The sequence below is a fragment of the Colius striatus genome, chromosome 11 (genome assembly GCF_028858725.1).
Source record: "Colius striatus isolate bColStr4 chromosome 11, bColStr4.1.hap1, whole genome shotgun sequence".
NCBI lineage: Eukaryota > Metazoa > Chordata > Aves > Coliiformes > Coliidae > Colius > Colius striatus.
Window position 1 is genome coordinate 18,405,845 of NC_084769.1, and position 23,109 is coordinate 18,428,953.

The window sequence follows — 23,109 nt, forward strand, 5'->3', positions numbered from 1 at the left end:
ACTGGGTCAGAGAAGTCTCTCATCACGATTTCTCAAAGACGGTTTATAGCTGTGGGCTAATTTGCAACTTAAAAAGAGGGAAGAGGTGTTTGTTTTGTGGCTCTGCAGCACCAAAATGGTGCATTTTGTCTGGGTATATTAGGAAGAGACATAGTTTGACTTTTCACTTCAGCAACCATGACTCTTAATACTTAAATCCCTAGAATTTACTGCTTAGGAAGGTCCCTCATGTTGGAAAGGACCTGTAAGGATCATTGAGTCCAAGTCCCTGCTCCTCTCAGGACTACCTAAAACTGAACTATATGACTAAGAGCATCATCCAGATGCTCCTTGAACTCTAACAGGCTTAGTGCTGTGACCAGTTTACTGGGGAGCCTCTTCCAGTGTGCCATGATCACTTTCTTCTCCATATGTCCATGTACTCCTCTCCTCAGGCTTTGGAATATATTTTAGCTACATGAGGCACCTTAAGATGCCCTGGCTACATTTCTTGATGTGGATGTTCAGAGCTGCTGCTCACTGCAAACCACACCAATTTCCACTGGAGTAGCAGCCAAAGGAATTTACTACTGCTGTAAATAACAGACTGAGATTGTTTAGTCTCTGCTCTTTGTGCTGCTGGTAGATTAAAGATAGTCTCTTGCAGAAGCAATGAGAACTGATGCAAGACTTGCTCTGTGCAATACAGACTTTCAGATTAGAGTGGCCTCTAATCTTTCTGGATGTCCCTAATGTGGCTCATCCTTTGTTAGGATACTTCACCACTGTGCAGGTCCTGTGCTCTATCTGACCTTGCCCTTTTAAGTATCTCTTTGGCACATAATACCTTCTTGGACAGGGAGTTGAGAGGAGGATTGAAGATGGTGCTTGAGACTGCTCTTTGTTTTCCAAAGTGTCAATTATTTAATGATTTGTTGCTTGTTACAGGGTTCAGCCCAGTGTGTCTAGAAGATTGTGACTTGTCAGGAGGTCTGTGCGTATGTCATTTAAATGTTTTCTCCTTAACTTGCTGTTCAGATTTACTGGAGAAGGTAGGTATCACCTATACTGACAGCCTCTATTGACCTCTCCTCATAGTGAGGCAGAGACAGATCTCTTCCTGGATGATACTGCCTTTATCACAGCACATGGACGTTGATGTTACCACTGCAACTGTCCCAACCGAGAAAGAGGATAGTGAAGGAACAATATTTGTTCAATATCTATCAGAACCTATTCTCCTGTCTTTTATAAATTCTGTGCATTACAGAAAGAGTCCAAGAAAAGGCCATTTACCAAGGGGAAACTCATTTCCTTAGAGAGGATTATGGGGATACGACTCCTAATGCAGACATCTGTGCTCTGATGTAGCTTACACCAAGGAGCAGTGCCAGAACTGACAAGGTTCAATTTGTCTGTGTGTACACTCTCTTAGTGAGTTCAGAGAAGTCTGTATGTGCTCAGTTGCACAGCCACATGACAGGAACTTGATGTAGTGCTTAGTTAGCCATCACCATCACTAAAACCGTAAGAAGCTCTCTGGTGCATTGGTCCTGGAGAAGTAGCTGTATCCTGGTCCTCCCTTTGCAATCACAAGTGACATCTCTTTCCACTGGCTACTCCTGTATTCTTTGTTTCAGAACAGAGTGGTACACCAGAACCCTGGAGAGAGGAATTACCACATCTTTTATGCTCTGCTAGCTGGTGTGAGCGGGGAGCAGAAAGGTAATTTCAGTTTTTGGGATATGACCCTGTCCTCCTTCCAGTCCAGCACGTGGAGCAGGTCTAAGTCAGTTAGAGCATGGATATTTCAGGTACTTGATATATAACTTTTTCTTGAAGGCCATATGGTGATTTCTGGGAAACAGAAAGAGGAATTAAGAGAAAGGCTCGGAATGACAGAAATGCTTTATGAGAAAAGACACTTGAGGCATTCTGAGCTGCAGGCAAAAGTCTGTGCAAAGTGATGAAGTAATAAAACTGGCTAGAGGCAAAGGAAGAGTTAAGAGTCTTGACTCAAATGCTGATGGAAGCCGTTCAAGGAGTTCAGAGACAGATGCACATTTACAACAAAGCTTCAGTAGAGGTAACAGGAGAGATAAGAATTAGAGACCAGCAATGTAGTGTCAGGACTAGAGTTGAAATATATCTGATGTCTGAACAAAGGGTTTATAGCTCTGTAGGTGGGGAAGGGAGAGGTGGGTCTGGAAGAGAGCATGCAGAGAAAGTGGCAGCTGCAGGCTGAGAAAGAATCCTCTGTAGCACAGCATCCACTTAAGAACAATTGTGTGTACCTAACCTGGGCACTGCTGAGCACTGGTGGTCTTGCTGAAGAGATTAGATAGGTGGGCAGGATCATGATGCTGTTGCGCTCTCGTTTTGAGGGACTGGGATATTTCTTTATACCTTTGTTCTGTGTGTGTTAGAATGATCAACTGGAAGAATTGGGCCTGACACAGAGTGGAAGAAAGTAGGGCTTTGGTTCTAGGAAGTTCCTGCAGGAGTGGCCATGTAGGTCAATTCAGAGATCCATGTAAAGCAAAGGAAAATAGTGGAGACCATGGTTATCAGCAGATAGTTGGGAAAAGCATACAAACCAGATTATTTTCTTCAGCAGACCTCTGCTTTTCTTCCCCATCTCCCTTTCCAAGCCAGCGTCCCAGATTGCTTCACTTCACCCATCTGTAATGTGTTTCTGGCTCTTGATCGTCCTTATCTCCTTTCTCTGTAGATCTTTTAGTTTTCCTCTAATCTTTTTGAAATGAGGGATCAAACCTGTAGATAGTATTTAATATGTGCTTGTGCTACGGGTATGTACAGAGATATAATTCTGGTTTTATATTTTGTTTTGTGTTCCTCCTAAAACTGAAGGAACTGAACTGTGTTCAGTTTTTCACTACTGCTCAGCACTGAGATGTTGCTTTTGGAAATCTTACTGTGACTCACTGAACTCTATCTCAAGTGGTGAGGCCTAATTTAGAGGTCATTACTGTGTGCATATAGATAAGACTATTTTTCTATACACTTTATGAGATTGGATTTTATCTTCTGTTGGTTTTTGATTTGTCGCTTTTTTTGTTCTGAGTTAATTCAGTGTTGAAACATTCTCTTGTGACTCTGCAGCTTGGGATTTGTCTGGGGTTTTTTTTGCATACCATCTGCAAGCTTTGTTACTGCACACCCTCCTTCTCGTCTTCCTGTGTGCATTCACTGTCTAGGGTGTGGCTTTGAGGCATATAGAATCTGTTCAGATAAATTTTCTCCATGATAAACATATGCAGCTGTTTTGGGAGACCAAGATCATAGAATAAAAAGGCTGATTGCTAAATAAATTGTACTCCCTGTCTCTTTTTCTTCTGATGCAGAGAGCCTCTCCCTCTCTGAGCCAGGGACCTATCGCTACTTGAACCAGTCTGGTTGTGTGACTGATGAGAACCTGAATGACGTAGAGATGTTCAGTAAGGTCATGGTGAGTCCTGTCTTAACTCCTCCTGATCTTCTGGGCACATGCTCATATACATGCTGCAGGGCCCAGATCTCACATGTGTTCAGTGAGTCTGAAGCTCAGTTCTACCTGTTTATGGCAAAAACGAGGCTTGAAGAGTGTTTTTAGTGTACAGAAATGAGGGAATTTGAGAAAGAATTAAGCATGAATAATAATTTAGAATGATGGAGACTTTAGGGAGCATGAACCTCACTCCCTCCCATGTTCCTGGGAGTCCTCTAGATGGCCTAATGCAGGAAACCTCACATGGACTGTTTGGTCTGAAGTTTGGTCTGAAGATAGTGTTCTCCAGAAGTCTTCTGGTAAATTGTATCACCCACGCAAATGGCATATTCTGAAACACCACACAGATTTCAATAGTCGTCAGTAACTTTACCAGAGGTTATGGTTTAGTGGGATGAATACGCAAGTCATGTTTTGTTCCATAAGTGGTTATTGGCCTGAGGGCTTCAATAATGTTAGTGCAACTGGATAGACAAGGTGAGAGGATTTCAATAGCTCCTGCTTAGGTGTGATTTAAGGGAAGGAAACGTCTCCTGTGCAGCAGAGGTTTTGGTGCCAACATGGCACTTCAGCTAAGGAGGCATCTGGAGAAAGGAAGGGATCTGGAACCCTGGAGTGTCCCACTGCCAGGGGAAATGCACAGACAGTAGGTCCTACCTCTCAAAGTAAATTTATGGCCCAAGAAGCTAGGCTCACATACACTAAGCAGAGGGAATGTGCCACACATCTTCATTATCTGGTAACCCATTTCTAGCCTTCTAGCAGTTAATGCTGAAAGCCTGGTTTTAAGTCTTGCTGCATAAATCTACTATTCTAAGCTAGAGTAAATTAAGAGGGTTACATGGATCAGAGTAAATTTATTATATGGAACCTTCTTTCAGGGAAGACAATAAGGCAGAATGTGGAAGCAGTCCAGTGACACCTGTAACCTGCACTGCCAGTGTTCAAGGAAGGATTCCTCACATAGGCACAGACAAACACATTCTTCCTGTGACAGGCAGGCAATGGCAGCAGTGATGTTCAACTTGAGGATAGGGCAAATGCCTATCTGCCTTTGATGGAGGTAGGGTAAATGAAGAATGTGAGACCAATGAAGATGCTTGACATCTGTGTAGCTGAGAGAAGGGCTGTGCCTTCCTATTTCACTTTAATTCCTGAAGTTTTACATCTTGTATGGGCTGGGCATGAGTGTGATGGTTGCATTGTACTGTCGCTGTATGTACAGTCAACATTAGCTATGTGGTTTTGCATAGACTGCCATGAAGGTGATGGACTTCAGTACTGAAGAAATCAGAGACATCTTCAAACTTCTTTCTGGCACACTTCATCTGGGAAACGTTGAGTTCATGACAGCTGGCGGGGCCCAGATTACAACAAAACCAGGTAAGTGAGACTATGGCAACTTAGTAGACCACACAAAGCCCCAAAAGGCCCCCAGTAGAGCTTGCTCCATTGTCCCTTCTCTCTCTGCTGTGCTGGTCTGCAGTGCCTTTGCCAAAAAGTTCTCTGCAGTCAAACCCAACAAAAGCATTGCCTCAGGATGCATGGCTTCGGAGCACTGGTATGACTTAGGTGGCCTGTGGTCCTGTGATCCATTTGTTCTGGATACTTTCAGACTGAGTCTACAGTGTCACAGTTTCTCTTATGTGCTGAAAGAGCAGGAAGAAGTAGGAACAGGGTGGAGTTTGAGATAAAACTAGCCTGTTACAGACTTTCCCATATCTTCTCATGAAGCATTTGCTAGTGTGCACTCTGTTACAGTTACCCAGTCTGAGCTGGTCTGGTAAAGTGAATCCCTAAAAAGATAGAAGCAATAAATATATATATATTACCAGTACTTCAAGTCTTTAGTTAATTGCCTCTCTTATTGACATCCAAGTTTAGCAATTCCATGCTCACACTGCACTATTGTGCCTTTAGGAAAATATGTCTTCTCATTCAGTAAATATTTTGTTGGTGCTGAGCTTTACACAGTGCTTTGCTCCTCCTGTCGTTAGCAGAAAGGCTGACTTGTATGAGTGTCTGCCAGTGGGTTGTAATGGGTGCTGAGCCTGCCTGAGTCTGGACAGGTGAGCTTACAGCTTTGGATGTGCCAAGGGCAATTAAGTAAAGGGGAATGTGTTTTGAGCAGGGACTTAGTCACTTTCCTTGGAGGAATCCGTGGGATTTCCTCACTGAGCTGCAGAATATGGATCCCCCATGAGTGATGGAAAACCATGTAGGAGAAAAAAGTATGTCCTCCTTTGTTACTAGTGCTGAACATTGCCAGTGACCTCCTGGGCTTAGACGCCTTCCAGCTCTCTGAAGTACTGACACAGAGGTCCATGATTCTGCGTGGGGAAGAGATCAGCTCCCCTCTCACTGTGGAACAGGTAAGTGTCTTACTGTGTGTTACTGCTTCTGCCACTTCTGCATTTCAAGGCTCTCTGTCTCTCTCTTGTATCATCCGTTCAAGTTTAGGGTGCTCACCTGCATCCTCAAGTATTTTGCCTTTATTGGTAGTTTGAGTCCCAATGTTGGTTCTACTTTCTAGGCTTTACAGAGGAGATAATTTGAAAATGGCAATGCACAATACTGGTTTTAAGCCACCTTCACTCAATAGGAATTGGTCATACTTTTGTCATGCAGAAGGTACATCAGATGCTTGTGGTAATTGCTCGTGCATGTGCGTTTACCTTGCAAAACTCTCAAGTTATGCTGCATTTGCTGAAAGATAAAAGCTAACACACAAAATATCAGGCAAAGAGTAGCTACCCCACAGTAGCTTCTTTCTGTACCCATACAACCACAGAGGAGGACCAAATAAGCTGATATATGATGCTCATTTCCTGAACTTGTACTACATGCTGGAGTCAGTCCTGCTTATCTGTTGATTTCTCTGAGGTTCATTACAGTGTTGTGCCTATGAACTTTAGCTTGTGGTGTTGCTGATCACTTGAGGGCACTCTTGTTTTTTTGGGTCCATGCACAGATAACTGTAGAAAATCTTCCATCATTAATAAAATGCAAGACACTGAGAAACAAGGAATATTATTAGAATGGAAGAAGCATCATAGTATACCAAAATATGAACATCTCTAATGGAAATTGTGTGCTGGCACAGACTGCAGAGGGTTATCAGTCTAATCCTTACATTGGCAGGGAAACCAGAGTTGCTAGGCTCTCTCTGATGAATGTCTGTCTAACTTTCCTTCTGATTTCCCATGGAAGGAATTTCACAGCCTCTTTAGGTATCCTGCTCTAACTGCAGTGGAGTCTGGAGCTGAAAAGATTTTCCTTGTATTTAGATTACCTTTGACATCCCAGATGTCCACCTTATAAGCTTCCACTTTGGTGAAATTTTTCATGTGATATTCTCTTTTCTAAGCTAAACAGTCCACTTCCTTGGGTGTTTCCTTGTAAGTAATTATCTAAATCTCTTCTTCCTCTTCTGATTTTGTTTCCCCACATCTTTCAAGGAGTTGTACACCAGTAACTGGGCATCATGTACAAACTGAAGGAGACTTCAGTAATGAGCAGTGCTCATTACAGCTGAGCAATCTCTTTTCTTGCTATGGACACATCTGCTAATATATCACAGACCATGCTTTGCTTTTAAGAAATTGTATCTTCTTCTCATAGTCTGTAACCTTTCTTTGCAGTGAAATTGTGTGAAAATTATTTTTCAGCCCAAAGTCTGTGGTAGATATCTTCAGTATCTAGTACTGCAGTTTCTCTTCCTAGTCACCTGTCCTAGATAAGCTACGTGTTTCTATATCAGAGCACAAGAATTGATAACAAATAATGCCAGAGACACACCATATGGTCTGGAGCAACAGTGTGGAGTTGTAGGATTTACAGGAGTCTCCCTGAGCAGAGATTTCCCTGATAGCATAGCTATTCCTGAAATTTGTTCATGTTGGACTCCACACTTACTGCTTGCAGCTCAGTGAAGTACTAAAGACTACAAGAATATTGTTATAGCAGGTGGATGCTACTACTTACCTGTCTTCACTGGGTGAGTCTGTGGCACTGAATGCTGGGCCTGTAAACACTGTTCCCACTTAAGCGCTCAGGTACTGTGCCCACCTATTCCCACTTGCTGTTGCAGAGAGGCGTTGACAGAGCTGCCAGGGGTTTCACATTGTGTAATGGGCTCGTCACCCATCTGAGCTTTTGACATTTCAGTGGGCTGAATGGATGAACTGGCCTGAAGGCGGCCAAAGCTGGGAGGGTGAAAGGAGCCTTTGAGAATCTCATTTGAGCTGTGTCATGGAGACAGCATCTTTGCTTAATGGCTGGATGGGGAGGTCGTGTTCCTGGAAAATGAGTCCAACTTACTGGCCAGAGACACTGCAGAGGCATGATCTTGAGGGCATTCTCAATCCCAAATAGTAAAACAGACCAGCTGACAGAGAGAAGAAAGAGCCAGAAAAGGCATGTGTGGCCATGTTCTCTTCTGTAGAGAAGGGAGGTTACTGTGTGTCCTTGGCCTTGGGCTGCTATAGAGGAGAAGAGAAAGCCAGGAAGAGAAAGGAGGAGAAAAACTGTGAAACTGGGTGAAAAGCAGGATCTTGCAGACTGGGCCTCAAGAGCTTGTTTGAAAGGGGTTGGGAGGATTCAGAGGCAGTTGGCCTGTGCCACTAGCAAAGCAGAACAGAAGTCACATTATGCAGACTTGAAGAACTGAAGAGGATGAGGGTGCATTTAGAAGATGTCTTATTGTTGCTGGTTGGGCCTACTGAATGAATTACTCTGGTGTTGCAATTGAGACAGAGTAAACAACCTGTAATTCATCTAGATGCTGCAGTTGACTTATGAGATGACAAGATTATAGCTTTTATCCTTGATTTTTTTACATACTTACCTGCCCCTCAGCATTATGTTCATTAGATGTCAACTTCTCCCAGTTGGGAGATTACTGCTTGTCTGGGAGGGTCGGGCAGAAAGTTGTGTTGGTTCATGTTGTGTAGCTCCTTGCAGTTACTAGTCTGAGGAACTACCAGTAAATGTCCTTGGGCATACCCTGATATTTGTCTCTATGTGTTTGTGATCTCCAAGATCTTTCCCCACTTCCAGCATCTTTCTTCCAGTCCAGATCTTTGCTGTCTTCTTTCTTAGCCCCTTTTTCTGCTCTCTGGGATCATACCTTCTTTTTGGGAACCCTTATTTTTGGCCTCCTCTCTTTCCAGGACCCCGAGCCCTGGTTTTCCAGTCTAAATAGTGTATGTGCAGAAGGACAGTGTGCAACCAGCCTCTTAATTTGTGATTCTGTCTCACGTGTCTTTATTAATTGGAGGATTTGTGATGTGCCACATTTGTTTAGTCCAAGCATTATAAAAATTTACAACTGCTCTTAAAAGCTGCTTTTTATAGCTCTCAAGTAATAGGCTTTTGTTGAGATTTCTGAAGTTTGGTTTTGGACATTCATCCACACATTTACATACACCAAATTATCTGCTGCCAGTTAGCTGTCACAATTTAAGGGTTTGGGTTTTTTTTCACCTATGACACTTGGTTATGATCACTGCATGGGACATTGGGTCAGCTCCAGAAGGGTCTCTCAACCCCTGCTCTTTCAGGGTATGTATCCTGACTGTTGGCTGGCATACTTGCCTTCCAGTGAGATAATGCTGTTATCAGGGAAGTTTTGGAGAAGGGATTTTTGAAGGAATACTCTATTAAATCCTGCCCCAACAGTTTTCAAAAAACCAAGTGGATACCCATTTGACTGCTCTACTAGGAATACTGAATCAAGATACCTTGGCTATCACTGCAAACATTTGCTCAGGTGATGCAAATGTCTGCTGCAGCTTCAGTCATGGAGTATTTATCCACTTTCCCTGCCCCAGCACTTGTTGCAAAAGATGTCAGTGATTTTGCTACTTCCTTCAGCCTCCCAAATTCAGTAGCCCAAAGGTCATATATATAGTACATCTGTGTGTGTCTGGGCTATTTGAAAACTTGAGTGTTGACTATACATATAAATGCTGCACTATACACAACCAGTACAGATGCTGATACAGGTGAAGAGGAGTGGAGGAACCTGAAGTCCCATGGAGATTCATGGTCCCCCTTATATCCTCTCTGTGACTCATGTTTTCCTTCTGTATTTACAGGCAGCTGACTCCAGGGACTCTCTCTCTATGGCGCTCTATTCCCAGTGCTTTTCATGGCTCATTAGCAAGATTAATACAAAGATCAAAGGCAAGGAAAACTTCAAGTCTGTGGGCATCCTGGATATCTTTGGCTTTGAGAACTTTCAGGTCAGGATTTTGTCTTTTTCAGGATGGGTTGGTATTGGAGATGTCAGTGCATATAGGAAGGGATTTTGGTTGATTTATATTGTTTAGATTAGCATAGGGCATTCAGGGATTTCTTCCCTGCCACTTCTCCCTGGAAGCAGCAAGATACAATTAGCTGCCCATTTCTACCACCTGTATTCATGTAGGCTGATGTTCAAGGTCCAGTTTGTGACACAGACCCTGAACAAATGCACTGTGCTAGGTAAAACTGAATTTTTGACTCATATACAAATTAAATGTCCAACTCTTATGTGCAGGTTGTTTGTTTACGTCTGTTTTGCCTTGTGTTGAGAATCCTGTGTTTAGTGCTTCTGCCTGTGACTGATGAGGGATGTTGTTGAACAGCCACATAGTGACTGCTCAGATATTTCACAGAAGAGAAAGTCATGTGGGCCAATGCTTAGGGAATTCCATTTCTTTCTTCCTAAGAATAAGAGAAGTGTGATTGTCTTTACTACCATTTAGGCTCACTGAATTAACCTTGCATGAGTTATAAAAGCTGTTCTCCTAGTGGACCTCCCCACAGTGTCCTCCTCATGTCCCTCTGACACTCCTTGCTCTCTGGCTCTATTCCAGGCCAGGCACCTTCTCCATCGGTCTTATAAATTCTTTTAGAGCTCGGGAAGAATGTTAAGTTTTATGGTATTTGTTTCTTCTTACAGGTGAATCGTTTTGAGCAGTTTAACATCAACTATGCAAATGAGAAACTCCAGGAATATTTCAACAAACACATCTTCTCCTTGGAGCAACTGGAGTACAACAGGTGACAAATGGAGGGAGCTGAGGCTCCTATTGCTTTCATGAGTGGTGGAATGGAGGACATCATTCCTCTGTGCTCTCCAGTCGCTACCTCTAAGGCAAAAGAGGCAACTGGGCCTTAGTGCAACCCTAACTGTGGATGTGTCTCTGTAAGCACTGTCCATGTGCTTTGCCAGCCTAGGACACTTGTCTCCAAGCAAAAGCTTGCTCTCTTGTAGTATTTAGAAAGTCCAAATTCCCTTCTGTCTCTCAGCTGAATGGGCAGATGTTGGGCTTTAATCCATTAGGATACATGGTCACTGGCCTTATTACTGACTCCACTAATGATTTACCTAACGTAGCAGTACTGTTATAATGTGGTATTGTCATGCGGGTGGAAACTTGGTGTGTCAAAAATTAAGTCCCTAAAGAGAGATGTTTAGATATCCGAGAGCCCTTTTGGTCCTAGAGGTTCCTGTGCTGTGAAAAGTGCTCTTTTCCTTAGCAAGATTTAAATCAGGCTGTCTCCTGAGCTTAAAGAGCATGAGGCTTTCTGCACAGCTGTTTCTCTTCTGTGGGCTTCATACTGGATTGTATTTTGTGAAGTATCTGGGATGTTCTAGAGTATTTTTGCTTCTAGATAAGGCTGCTAGACAAATTCTTCAGTACTTGCTCTGAAACAGAAGCCTTTGTGTTTGTGAATGAAGCAATTGAATAGGGTCAGTGAGGGCAAATGAGAGCAGCCTTGTAAAAGGAGACAGTTGAATAGGCAATTCATGAAATTCTAAAGACTACAAAACTGCAAGGCTATTTATGCACTCACTTCTCAGGCCAGTTCCACCAGTGCAGGAAGTTTGTGTTAGGAATGGTATCATCGAGACAAGATTTGCTGGTGATCACATAGGAGTTTAAGTTCTGTGGCTGAACTTTGGGAAAAAAAGGAGAGAATTTTATTAGCTACTCAAGTTATTCTAGGGTGATGTGCTCAAAGCTCATCTTTCACAGTGCCAGCTTTGCTTCCTGAGGTTTAGTAGCTAGTTCCATGTGTTCCAGCATTTGATTAGACAAGAGGTCTGTGGCACTAGAGACAACTTGATTAATTTGTCATTTGATTTGTTTCAGAAAACTGTGTTCCCTTCAGGTCTGGGAGATGTTCTTGCTCTTAGAAGGAATGTAAGGTCTTTCTTTGTAAAAATATATGGCCTCTCCAACACCCATTGTTGCAAAAATCTGAAACACTGGAAACTGGTACTTTTTTGTCATTAATTGGATAAGATATTCTGTGTCCTGATGGGGATAGATAGTTCCTACCATTCTTCAGAAGTTATTCCAGTTCGTTGCTTCCAACTGTTGCCCACAGGTTTTTGAACCTGAAAGTATGAAGCCTAGGCAGAAGGGTTTGTAGACAATAGCTTAGTTGTCTTCAGAACGTTAGCCTTTACCTAAAAGGTATCTTTCAGAACATCAGTAGGTAGCCTGTGACTACAGGATCCTTCCTTGGATTCCTCAGCAAGGGTTACTCCCAGGCTTCCCTCAGTTATGAAAACAGAAACAGCCTGTGTTACAGCACAGAGTGTAAGAAGGTGGGAAACACATTCAGCACATTTATGGAATGTCATGGGTGATTTTTGAAGCATGCTTACTGCACTGCTCTACTGGCACCAGCTCCCATTCTGAAAGATGCAGGACCACCCTATGATCCTTTACAGAACACTCCCTGAAAAGTTGCTCCTGTCTCTTCTTCTGGTGGACCTATGAACTGTGGTTGAGTCTTCTGGCAGACGTGCTTCAGGCCTGCTTTACAGATTGGTGGACGAGCAGTTAACTGTTATAGTTGTGTAGCAAGCTGTCCCATCATCACCACCACTTGGGCTGATGCTCATCACTCCTGAAAGAACAACTGAGAGCAATGAGAATTTCTGAGTGCTTGGTGTGGAATTTGGTCAATGACTACAATATAGCATCAGTCTAAATCACAGGGATGGATAAGAAAGGCTGTCTCCTACTTCCATCTCCTTCTGTTAGTAGTGCATTGTGTATCCTGTTCTTTTTCCTCAGCCATGCTACAACCTAATTCCTGAACATCAACTTGAGTCCTGGGACGGCTGCCATGATCAGCTACTTCTGTTCTGCACCTCAGGGCACTGGATCTTGCATTTCACGTCTTTGTTCTGTTTGTTCTTGACTGTCAGGGAAGGGATAAACTGGGAAGCCATTGACTGGATGGATAATGCAGAGTGCCTGGACCTTATTGAGAAGGTGAGCAATTAGCTGTGACTGTTTCCAGGGATCACAGAGGGGACTGCCGATTGCTTTGAGAACTCCCCTAGCATTTCCTGGGCTTTGAAATGGGTAGTTGCTTAGATCCTCTTCCCATTGTGACCTAGCAAAAATATGAGCTGTTCTAGCCATAGTCCTGGCTCGAGAAAGCAGATCTCTCCTCATTGTTGAGAGTAAGCTTAGGGAGAGTGTCATAGTTTTAGACAGGGAGCAGTGTTTAAGTAATCACCTTAATGCGATTTTTAAAAATAAATAACCTCCACTTATGTTCTGCTTGCTGAATGTGTTGATTAGCCAGAAATGTGCTTTTGGCTTGAGCTTTGCTGGGTATAACTCAGGGATTATTGCTCAATGTGCTGTTCAGATCTCCAATTTTTGGCTTGATGCTGCATAGTTAGAACTTTTGCTGACTGTAAAAGCTCATCTCTTGTTTGGCTGTAGAAACTGGGTCTACTGGCATTGGTGAATGAAGAGAGTCGATTCCCCAAAGGCACAGACAACACCCTTCTGGAAAAACTTCACAGCCAGCATATGGTAAGTAAGAAAATAACCTGGCAGGCAAATCATCAGTATGTTAGCCCCATCAGCCCCTCAAAATTGAAAGCGAAGGTTTTGTTGATGTAAAATGTGTTCTATGTGCAGGAAATTTAAAATGCCTTAGGCCCAAACCTGCAAGTGTTTAATAAGGGTGCACTGAAGAAAAGTAATATGTGAAGAAACTCAAAAATAGTCTCTTGTGCACATGGAGAGAGGGAGTGTGTATTCCACAAGCTGTGGGCAGAGGAGGATTGAATTTTTAGCATGGAGTGGAGGTCAGATCCTGCTGTCTGCGTCAGGACACGAGGCAGCACCCCAGGCACAGGATGTGGCTGCACAGTGTGCATGGGCTTCCCCAGCCTGCTGACTCACAGGAGTCTGCTCCACAGCACGTCAGATCTCTGTCTCCTGGGGCTGGGGACAGCTTTTGCCTTGTGACTTGTAATGAAAGCTCTCTTATTGTTCCTAATTAATTGAATTCTTTCCTCCTCTTTCTTACATTCTGGACACTGGAGTCGAAGGGCTTTTTCTTGCAGGTCAGAAAGTTATTCTGGGGACACAGAAACCACAATGAGATCACTGTAGCAATCTCTTACCCTGGCTATGGTACAGCCAACACTCTTTTCTTCTTAATAGTAAAGAGACTGAAACAAAGCAAATTAAACCTTGTATCAAGGACTTATGGACTAATTTACAACTTTAGTTAAGACCATTGTCAGCGATCACGTTTCCCAGTCCTCTGATTCCGGCTTCTTCCAAGCCTGCAAACATAGACATTTGTATCCTTTGTCTGACTTTTCTTTTTTTAATAATTCGCATAGATATGTTGCTTTTTCATATTTACACTTAACTCTGCTATTGGTACTCACAACTATCAATTGGATCCAACACCAATGACTTCTGGTTGGCTATTTACACATAGTTTTGTGGAAATATTTCCTTTCCTTAGGCTTAACCTGATGCCTTCAATTTAGTCTGCTGTGGCTTTCCATTGTATTATAGATCAGGGTATATGAAACTGCCTGATTTACCTTTTACAATTTTTTATTGTTGTTGGTATTGTGTTAACTTTTAATATAGAACTTATGAATACTTTTAATATATCACTTGTTCTGAATTTTCTTTCTGAACTGTCCCAACCTCTTTGGTTTGTCTCCAAATGGAGAAATTTCAAAGCTCCTCTTTCTGCCTGCTGTTTGTCTCTGAATCCCTGTGCATCTTTTCTCTATTCTTTTCTGAGATAAATAATCAGACCAGAGTGCAGTTCCATTGGTAAGAAGGTACCTGTGGTACCTGTGGCATGAGACTATCAGTATTATTTTGTGTTCCTTTATGCCCCACAACGTTTTGGTTGCTATTTTTGGTGATTTTCATGCATTGAGTAGCCTTTTCATTAGCCTTCCATAGTGTCACCTCTGTCTGCTTTGAGGGGATAGCAGTTAACATGAAACCCTAGGGAGCTTATGAGAGACGAATGAGGCCGAGGAGCTGAAGTGCAGGGAGGAATGATGAAGCAGATAGTGCTCTAGTGTTTGCATTTTTTGAAGGCGAAAGTGTTTTTCATACCAGCTGAAGTCTCTAGTGCTGTCTGGAAGAACACTGGAAGGCATCCAGACAATGTTGCTGGAAAGCCCTCTTTCTTCTCTGTTTTCTGTGAGTTTCAGTAGGCTTAAGGAGGAAAAGCACAGAGCTGGAATTTAAAAGAATATGACCTCTTACACAACTGGGGAGAGGAGCAATAAGGAAGATGTGAGATGGAACCAGAAGTCTTGCAAGTTTGGATGAAATACCAGGGCTTACTGGAGAGGGAGAGGGAGAGGGAGAGGGAGAGGGAGAGGGAGAGGGAGAGGGAGAGGGAGAGGAGAGGAGAGGAGAGGAGAGGAGAGGAGAGGAGAGGAGAGTGCCAGTCCACATGAGAGTCAGTAGCGGTCATGTTTGGAGTGGAAGAGAGAGAAATTTGTGTCTGGAAGATGATGACTAAGTGAGGGAAAGGGAAGAGCAAAGAAATGTGATCAATATGAGAAGGAAACAAGGCAATGAAAAAGTTTTCAGTAGCACTAACAAAGTGCTACTGATCAGAAGCCATTCACCTGATACTGCTAAGGGAACTTGAAAGAGTTGAATTACTCACAGAATTGTGCAACTTCTTACTTAAAATTTTCTTAGTACTTGGATCTTAAAAAGTGGGAAATTATTTTAATTTTTAGAAAGTATTTTAAGAAAATATAGGCCTGTAATCCTTATTTCACTATTGAGTAAATCCACAGAACATTAGTGGTTAGTTACCTCAATGGTGGGAGGCCTGTGAGACTCTGCTCTTATAAGCACCGAGGTGACAGTTTTCTGATGATTCATGAGGCAAGGCTGGACTGAGAGGAGCCTTGCAAGACTGATTGGATTGTAAAAGAAGATGAAAAGCAGTGTAGGTAAATATAGAATGGTGTGCCTGAAGGAAAACAGTCCCAGTTTCACATTTGAAATGATGGTCTCTCAGCTGATTGGTGCTCTTCAGGAGCAAGCCCCAGACACAGGCTGTGATGGCTAGTTCCTTGGGAAAATCAGCACAGTGCTCAGTGGTAATAAAATTCCCAGCTCAAGTATTAGAAATTCCTAGGAAAGAAATGGAGTAAAAGCAGGAAAGCATCATCATGGCACTATCTGATCCATGGATCACCAGCACTTTGAACAGTGTACACCACTGGGCCTCATCACTTAAGAAAGGATTATATCTTACATGGTAAACGACAGGTCTGAGATGGCTTCAGTGCTATGGAAAACTATGTTGAAGGGACCCTTGAGTGTGGAGAAAATGTGACTGAGAGGGAATGCAATGGACTTAAAAGTCACACATGGCCCATTGAAGGCAAATGGCACTAATGGGAGCCAGGCTGCAGTTTCCTGTGCAGTTGGTTAAGAACTCCCTGCAAAAGGACACTCTGTCTGCAAGAAGTCTGCATGGATTAAGGTGTAGATTGGGCAAGTCTTTCAGAGAGACATCCAGTGGGGGTTACTAGTTAGGAAAAGAGTTGAAGTTTGAGAGAGTATTAGGATAAAAGTATCATTTAATTGCCTTGTTCTTACTCTGCTCCTATGTTGCCATTGCAGGATGCAGAATAATCATCTGGATGGACCGTTATGAGTTTTCAAAACCAAACAAATAGGGGGAAAATGAGAGTAGAACAGCTAGGAAAAGAAAGGAAAAATGAATATTGAAAAAAAAAAGAGAAGAGAGATGCACAGGATGATGAAATATAGAGGAAGGCAGGAGATTAGTGTAGTATTTCCTTTGTCAAAGAAAAAATGTGTAGGTGTTCTGCAAAGCTGCCATCTTCCCTGCATCCTGACCCCATGTCCTGCACCACGTGGTTTGTGGGGAACTCAGTCTCCTCAGGTGCCAGACATGCAAGAATTAACATTTCATCCATGGCATGCCTGCCCAACCTTGATTCTGCAAGCCCTTGCTCACATGAGGAATGCCTTGAAGGGCTGGATTTTTCCATCTTATTTGAATAACATACTTGTAATGTAGCTGCAGACAGCTGCAGCAAATGTGGTTGGTCTCTCCAACAACTAAGGTTTTTGCCCATGCCAACGTTGTCATAGTCATGGTAGAGATTCTGTCTGAGCCTATTTATTCTCACACTGGCATGACAAGAAGTCTTCTTTTTCTTTCATTTCAGAGCAACCACTACTATGTGAAGCCTCGAGTAACAGACCATCAATTTGGCATAAGACATTATGCTGGGGAGGTAGGTGTTCGTGCTGTATCTATGAGATGCATGGTGTATCTTGGGCTTGAGGCCCTTGATTTTCAATTCCAAAAATCAAGAATATGTCTCAGAGCTGTGTGTTTCCACACAGTTAGTGTCCTATACCAGAGCACAGGGAGTGTGATGGGCTTAAAATAGCGTGTTGTTCCCTATATTCTCCAGCTTGGATGTTTATTTTAGTTTCTCACGTAACTTTTGGCTCGGGAGATAAACTCCTCTTTGTATCTGTTACTCATGTTGTCTTTTCTTGGTCATTCATGAACAAAAAAAAAAAGTAAAAGTCACAGGGAAATTTGACTTCTGGGAAGGAAGAGAAAAGGCTAAATAGCTAATGCAAAAAGGAAAAGATCTCCCAAGCCTTTAAGGTTAAATCCTGCTCTTTGTGTGGAGAGATACGGAGTAGATAGAGATATGTCAAAGGAGAGAACCTGCATGCTGAAGAAGGGCTAACCTCCTCCTAGAATCATATCTGCTTAGCACCAGTGTTTGGGAGGTGAGGGCAATGGATGGCATAGTTAGTATTTCCTGAAGTGAAATGGAGTACCTCACACCTTGCAGAGGCTTTCCCTGCTTACACACCCCAGGCAAATCTCTGCAGCTGTTTCACTTGGCTCCTGCGTTTGAGGTATTTTTGTGGTTTTGTTTTTTTTTTTTTTTAATTGATGGCTAAAAGCCATTTTCTTGCTGGTAGCTGCAGAACTCTGGAGCTCTTTGACCCCCGAAATTTGGATCTTGGCACATGCCTGCAGCATGTGTAGCTCTTCTGGAGGTCTTGTATATTGGCATGTTAAAGTAGAAGTGCTTAAGGATTTGTATGATGCTTTTCTAGCAGCTTTATCTGCATTGCAGGTGCTATATGATGTCAGAGGCTTCCTGGAGAAGAACAGAGACACCTTTCGAGATGACATTTTAAACATGCTGAAAGACAGCAGGTATCCCCACCTGATGCTTGGGAGGAGGCCACATCTTTTGGGCTGCACTAAGCCACATTTATGTAATAGCCAGACCAAGGAAAGCAGTTGCTTTTGTCTGAGCATCATTCATTTATCATTCTTCAATTGGTGCTTAAGTGTCCTGGCAAAAGAAAGGAGAGCTGGAGAAGTCACATGAGGCACAGATTTAGTCAGTACTCTTGTTGTTGCAGTTTTGAAAAGAGCTATAAAAGCATGACAGAAATCCCTGAAGGCGATGCTCATTTTCTCCCTCCTCTCTTCTCTCTTTCCTCTTTTTCCTCTTACCTCCCTGTCCCAACAATGGCAAGTTTGCCCCAAAATGAGTCAAAGCTCTTTGTCATTCTGTCAATTGCCAGCCTTTGTACAGAGGCTACTTGTTTTCCAGCCTTAGTGGGATCTTCCATCCTCACCCTGAGCCAGACTGAGCCCTTGTTGTGGGCCCAGGCTTGGCCCCTAAAATTATATCCCAGTGCTGCAACATGACCTGAGAGAAATGAACTTGAGCAAGGTCTAGAAGACAGAGGTGGGACCTCATAGAAATACAGAGGCATTTAATAACATAGCAGATCCCATTAAGTTTTTGAGTAGCAACTCAACCACGTGCCTCTTAGCACAGTCTATGTATTGCCTTTGGGCTCCAGCCTGATGAGACTGTTTCAGAAGTGCATCTTCTCAAAAGCCTGCTGCACTGTTTGCACTGTGAGCAGCCTTGAAACAACCTTGAGGGAGCTGAGAGTGTGAGCTGCTTGTTGCTGCTTGACTTGGACAGTGGCATCTGGGGAATGTTTCACACCGGGCTTGAAGCCAGAATTGTGGTCACTATTGTCCAACATAATATAAGGACTCGGGTGTTTCAAGAAGCCAGAAAGGGAAATTCCACTAGAAGCAATCCTAACGATAAACTGGCACAAGCAGCTCTGGAGTGCTTTGCAGCTTTGTAAGAACCAGCATCACTGTCTAAGGAGTGGCAAAATGCTGAAAGATTCCCCAGAGCTCACCTACACTGAGGACAGCTCTAGAAGCCCTCTGGCCACAGAAGGGCTGTGGTTGCAATTGCACAAGCCTAGCCCTGAAGTAGCTAGGTCAGGAGAGGTGTGGTGGCACACAATCCAGACGGAGAACCTTCCAGGTAGTTTTGCAGACACTCTGTGGCACAGCAGGAATAAGAATGAAGTTTCACACTGGAGGAGGGCAGCAGCTGAGAATGAGAGCTCTCTTCTCCCAGGTGGTGGGTGTCTTGCATCATTTTTAATTCTTCTCTCTTAGGCTGGACTTCATCTATGACCTTTTTGAAAGAGTCTGCAGTCGATGCAGTGAAGAGACACTGAAGATGGGCACCCAGAGGCGCAGACCGACTGTCAGTTCTCAGTTCAGGGTAGGATGTTTTCCAAGAGAACAGCAAGCTTCTGGGGAGGAGCAGATGGGTAAAGCAAAGCCTGCAGCCAAGAGGAGTCATTCATCCTTGTTTTGTGTCCAGCACTGAAAATGTGGAGGAATGTTGTAATGCTAAAAAAAGACAGTGCCACTGCCCCAAGGATTTCTATCTGGTGTAAAATGTGAGATGCTGAGACTGAGCAGGGTGGCAGAGGAAAAGAGTGCTTTACTAAATATATGAAGTTGTCGAGGTTCTTCGCTCTTTCATGTTGGTTTGGGGGTTCAGATAAGTGTATGTGTCCTTCTAGGCAACGACTTTTACAGGCATAGTGGCAATTCCAATAAAACCTTAGTTTTACAGTGGCAATACTATGAAACCTGGTATGGATCTCACTCCCCCTAGATCATCTGCAAACCTTCTGTTAGTGTCACAGTTTTAGTTCCCTATATTTAAAGTTTTAAAGAATTGTAAAAATAACTGGCATCAGCCATACATCTCTGAGAACATGCATGGCCATGTAAACAGTGCTAGAGCAGGCTAACTGTGTGGCTCTTTCAGATAGAAAGGGATCTCCTGGATTAATGAAGTTTCGGTAGGCAGAGTTAAAGGACACTAGGATGAAGTGCTCTTCACTGCATGAAGAGCCTATTGCACCAAATGTAGCCCATTTTCCTCCTGTTTTTACTGATCTTTTGGGCTTTGTCTTACTGCTTTTTAGGATTCTCTCCATTCCCTGATGGCCACGCTTAGTACTTCCAACCCATTCTTCATCCGTTGCATCAAACCAAATACAGAAAAGGCAAGTCTGTCTTCCAGCAAAATGTATGTGTGTGACACATGAGCACTCACTGGCAGATGCCTCTGTCAGGGTCCAAACTGAGGATGAGTGCAGTTCCCTTTCACCGTCCCTTTCTCCTTCTAGTTGTTTTATAGTTGAGGAAAAATACATCCTTCTCCTGGTAATCTGATGAAAAGACTGCATGGGGAGTATGATATGATTATGCATCTCATATATATATATATATATATATATATGCATATCATATGTACTGCATGGGGAATATGATATAGCCATTCCCACCTATATCTCTGCTTGTGAAGCCTGGAAGATGAACCAGGCTTATGCAGAGCCCAGGGTCGTGGTCCTGTTTGTAGTGCCTATAGTCAATTTGTTCTGGAAAGCAGGGTTTGTGGAGTATGAAGCATCTCCTGCAGATCCCTGGCTCTGATGCAGAGGAGGTGGATGCTTAGAGACAGGCCAGCTCTTGCTTGTATCTGGCACTGTGGCTGGAGGATGTGCTGCTGAGTAGATCGTGGGGGGAGTGCTCAACTGATTGTTTTCTCTGTGTGTGGGTCTACGATATGGCAGAGGAAAGCCTGCTGGGGATTTTATGCCAGAAAAGAATTCTGCAGCTTGTCTCCAGTTTGACTGGAGAGAAACTGCAAAGAGAACTGAATCAGAGTTCTGCATTTTCAGTGTGTTCTTGCATCATGCCATTGCTTGATGACAGCAGTCTGCAAATCAGTTTTTCAAGGAGCTGCTGAACTCCCTTTTGTCCCTTTTTTCTGCACATGTATTGTGAGATTGCTTTCCCCTTGACCCAAACTTCCCTCTTTTCATCTAGCATGCCCAAATCTTCAGGGTTGCCTTTCTACAGAGAAACAGATACTCAACCTGTGACTGTCAGCGCTCAGACTTGAACAGTCACTATTCAAGTCAGCAAAGAAGCAGTGCCGAGATCAACACTTATTCTGTCTCTCTTCTTGCTTGTTTTTGAATCTGGATGCTTACATAGGCGCCAAACCTCTTCAGTCCTGATGTGGTGCTAAATCAGCTCCGTTACTCAGGGATGCTGGAGACAGTGAAAGTTCGCAGAGCAGGTTTCCCTGTACGACGCCTTTTCCACGACTTTCTCAGCAGGTATTTGCTCTCACTGCACCCCAGGCTGTAACAGCCCCAAGGCATATGATTCTATAGATATGTTTCCTCTATATCTCATTACGATATGGATCATTTATGGGATGGTTTTTCTACCCATGCCCTTATTGCCTATATCATAGACTGATTTGGAAGACCTTTTGAAGACTTGCCTTTAGGGTAAAAGTCAGAATGGAGAAATAGCCAGACCATCCTTTTATTTCTTTGTAGCTTTGACACAGATTTGCTTGTGTGATGCTGTAAAACCCAGCTGGTCATACTGTGTAAGAAGAAAATATCATACTTAAAACCTTTAGTCTGGCAGGCTGAAGCAAATTTTAATGGACAGTACAGTTGATGATTAATATAGGAAAGAGTGATTATTTCTTTTAATTAGCTGCATCAAAAGGATTTCTTGAAGTTTAAGACTAGACGAGACTATTGAACATTGCTTCCTTTGTCTCTTGGAGCATTAAATGCCACCCCTGTACTGAACAAAATAACTTGTGTCTGATGAAAGCACATGCTTCAGAAAGACAGTGTTCTTTACTGAAAAATGCTGTTGAGTTTGTATTTTATTACTGGAGTTGCAACAATAATTGCCAGTGTGGTAGGAACAGATAAAGGTTGGGGGATGGAAATTTCCAAATTGGAAAGCAAACATGAAGAAGGGAGGTCCCAGAGGAAGAAGGACTAATGGGAGGAGGATAATTAGAGTTAAGAGATTGGGGCGGGGGAGGGGGGCGGGTTACTGCCGTGCATAATCTTGTAAGACTTTGTTTCATTCTTAGGTACAAGATGCTTGTGAAGGGGCCAAGTTTCTCAGACAACAGCAAAGCTGTATGTGCAGGCTTTCTTCAGACCTATGACAGCAGCAAGAAAGAATGGCAGCTGGGTAAAACCAAGGTACTTACTTCATCAAGTGTGGGGCAGAATATGGCTTTGTTCCGGCTGCTGGCAGATGCGACTGCATCTGGTGAGAATGAAACCAGTAGAAAGGGCAAAGTAGTGATGACCCTTTAAATATATTAGACTATGCCACTGGCCTGCAGCATCTCAAGTATCTCCCATATTATGTACCTAGAGATGTCAAAGGCTTTTTGATTTTGTCTAAACTCCTTCTCTTTGTCCAATTCTGATTGTTTTGTGGTGTTTTTGGTTCCAAGATAAAGATCCAGGCATGGGTGTCATTGTATGCAATTGCAATGTGTGTCATTAACTCTTGCCTTTTGCGCCAGATATTTTGTTCTGCTTGGCTAGCTGAAATTCTTGCAGGAGGCAGTGAGCTGCTACTTGGTCTATCTCTAAACTGTAAATATGTAGCTAGATCACCAGGTGGGTGACAGCCTTTTGCTGTGGGAGCTCAGCTGGTGGTTTGTGCTGTTAGCCCAGATGCCAGCATACATTTTCTAGCAAAAAACATCCAAATGCTTCTCCCTGCTTGCATAATTCAGATTTTGCTTCTGTTTTGGTGAGTGTTTAACACTTCTCTCTTGCCTGATGTAGTCTGGATTTTCAGGGGTTTGGTTTTGTTTGTTTTTTTCCTCCAGGGGTTTGGTTTTGTTTGGTTTTGGAAATATTGTCTTTCATTTAATGGGGAGGTAGTTAGATGTTTCAGTCTGATTTTTTTTCAAGCTTTGAGACAGCTTAAAACAGAAATAGATGTGAGCATTGTGAGAGGTATTCCTATAAAGATCTGGGAGTGGGAAACTGTCTCCATCCCAACTTTCTGCATACTCGAGTAAATTGTTCAAAGAGTGTTGCAAG

The 23,109-nt window shown here is 43.1% G+C and overlaps 1 protein-coding gene across 1 annotated transcript in view; it reads left to right on the forward strand.

Annotated features, from left to right (window-relative positions):
* LOC104552764 (unconventional myosin-X) overlaps positions 1–23,109 on the forward strand; it is a 95,812-nt gene that overhangs the window by 30,178 nt on the left and 42,525 nt on the right. Inside the window, exons 7-21 of the mRNA XM_062004673.1 lie at positions 1,018–1,031; positions 1,620–1,704; positions 3,345–3,448; positions 4,741–4,870; positions 5,741–5,859; positions 9,586–9,732; positions 10,434–10,534; positions 12,702–12,768; positions 13,231–13,323; positions 17,007–17,075; positions 17,946–18,028; positions 19,316–19,424; positions 20,143–20,223; positions 21,221–21,345; positions 22,134–22,248. Of these exons, the coding sequence (XP_061860657.1) occupies positions 1,018–1,031; positions 1,620–1,704; positions 3,345–3,448; positions 4,741–4,870; positions 5,741–5,859; positions 9,586–9,732; positions 10,434–10,534; positions 12,702–12,768; positions 13,231–13,323; positions 17,007–17,075; positions 17,946–18,028; positions 19,316–19,424; positions 20,143–20,223; positions 21,221–21,345; positions 22,134–22,248 (1,442 nt within the window). The remainder of the gene's footprint in view (positions 1–1,017; positions 1,032–1,619; positions 1,705–3,344; positions 3,449–4,740; positions 4,871–5,740; positions 5,860–9,585; positions 9,733–10,433; positions 10,535–12,701; positions 12,769–13,230; positions 13,324–17,006; positions 17,076–17,945; positions 18,029–19,315; positions 19,425–20,142; positions 20,224–21,220; positions 21,346–22,133; positions 22,249–23,109) is intronic.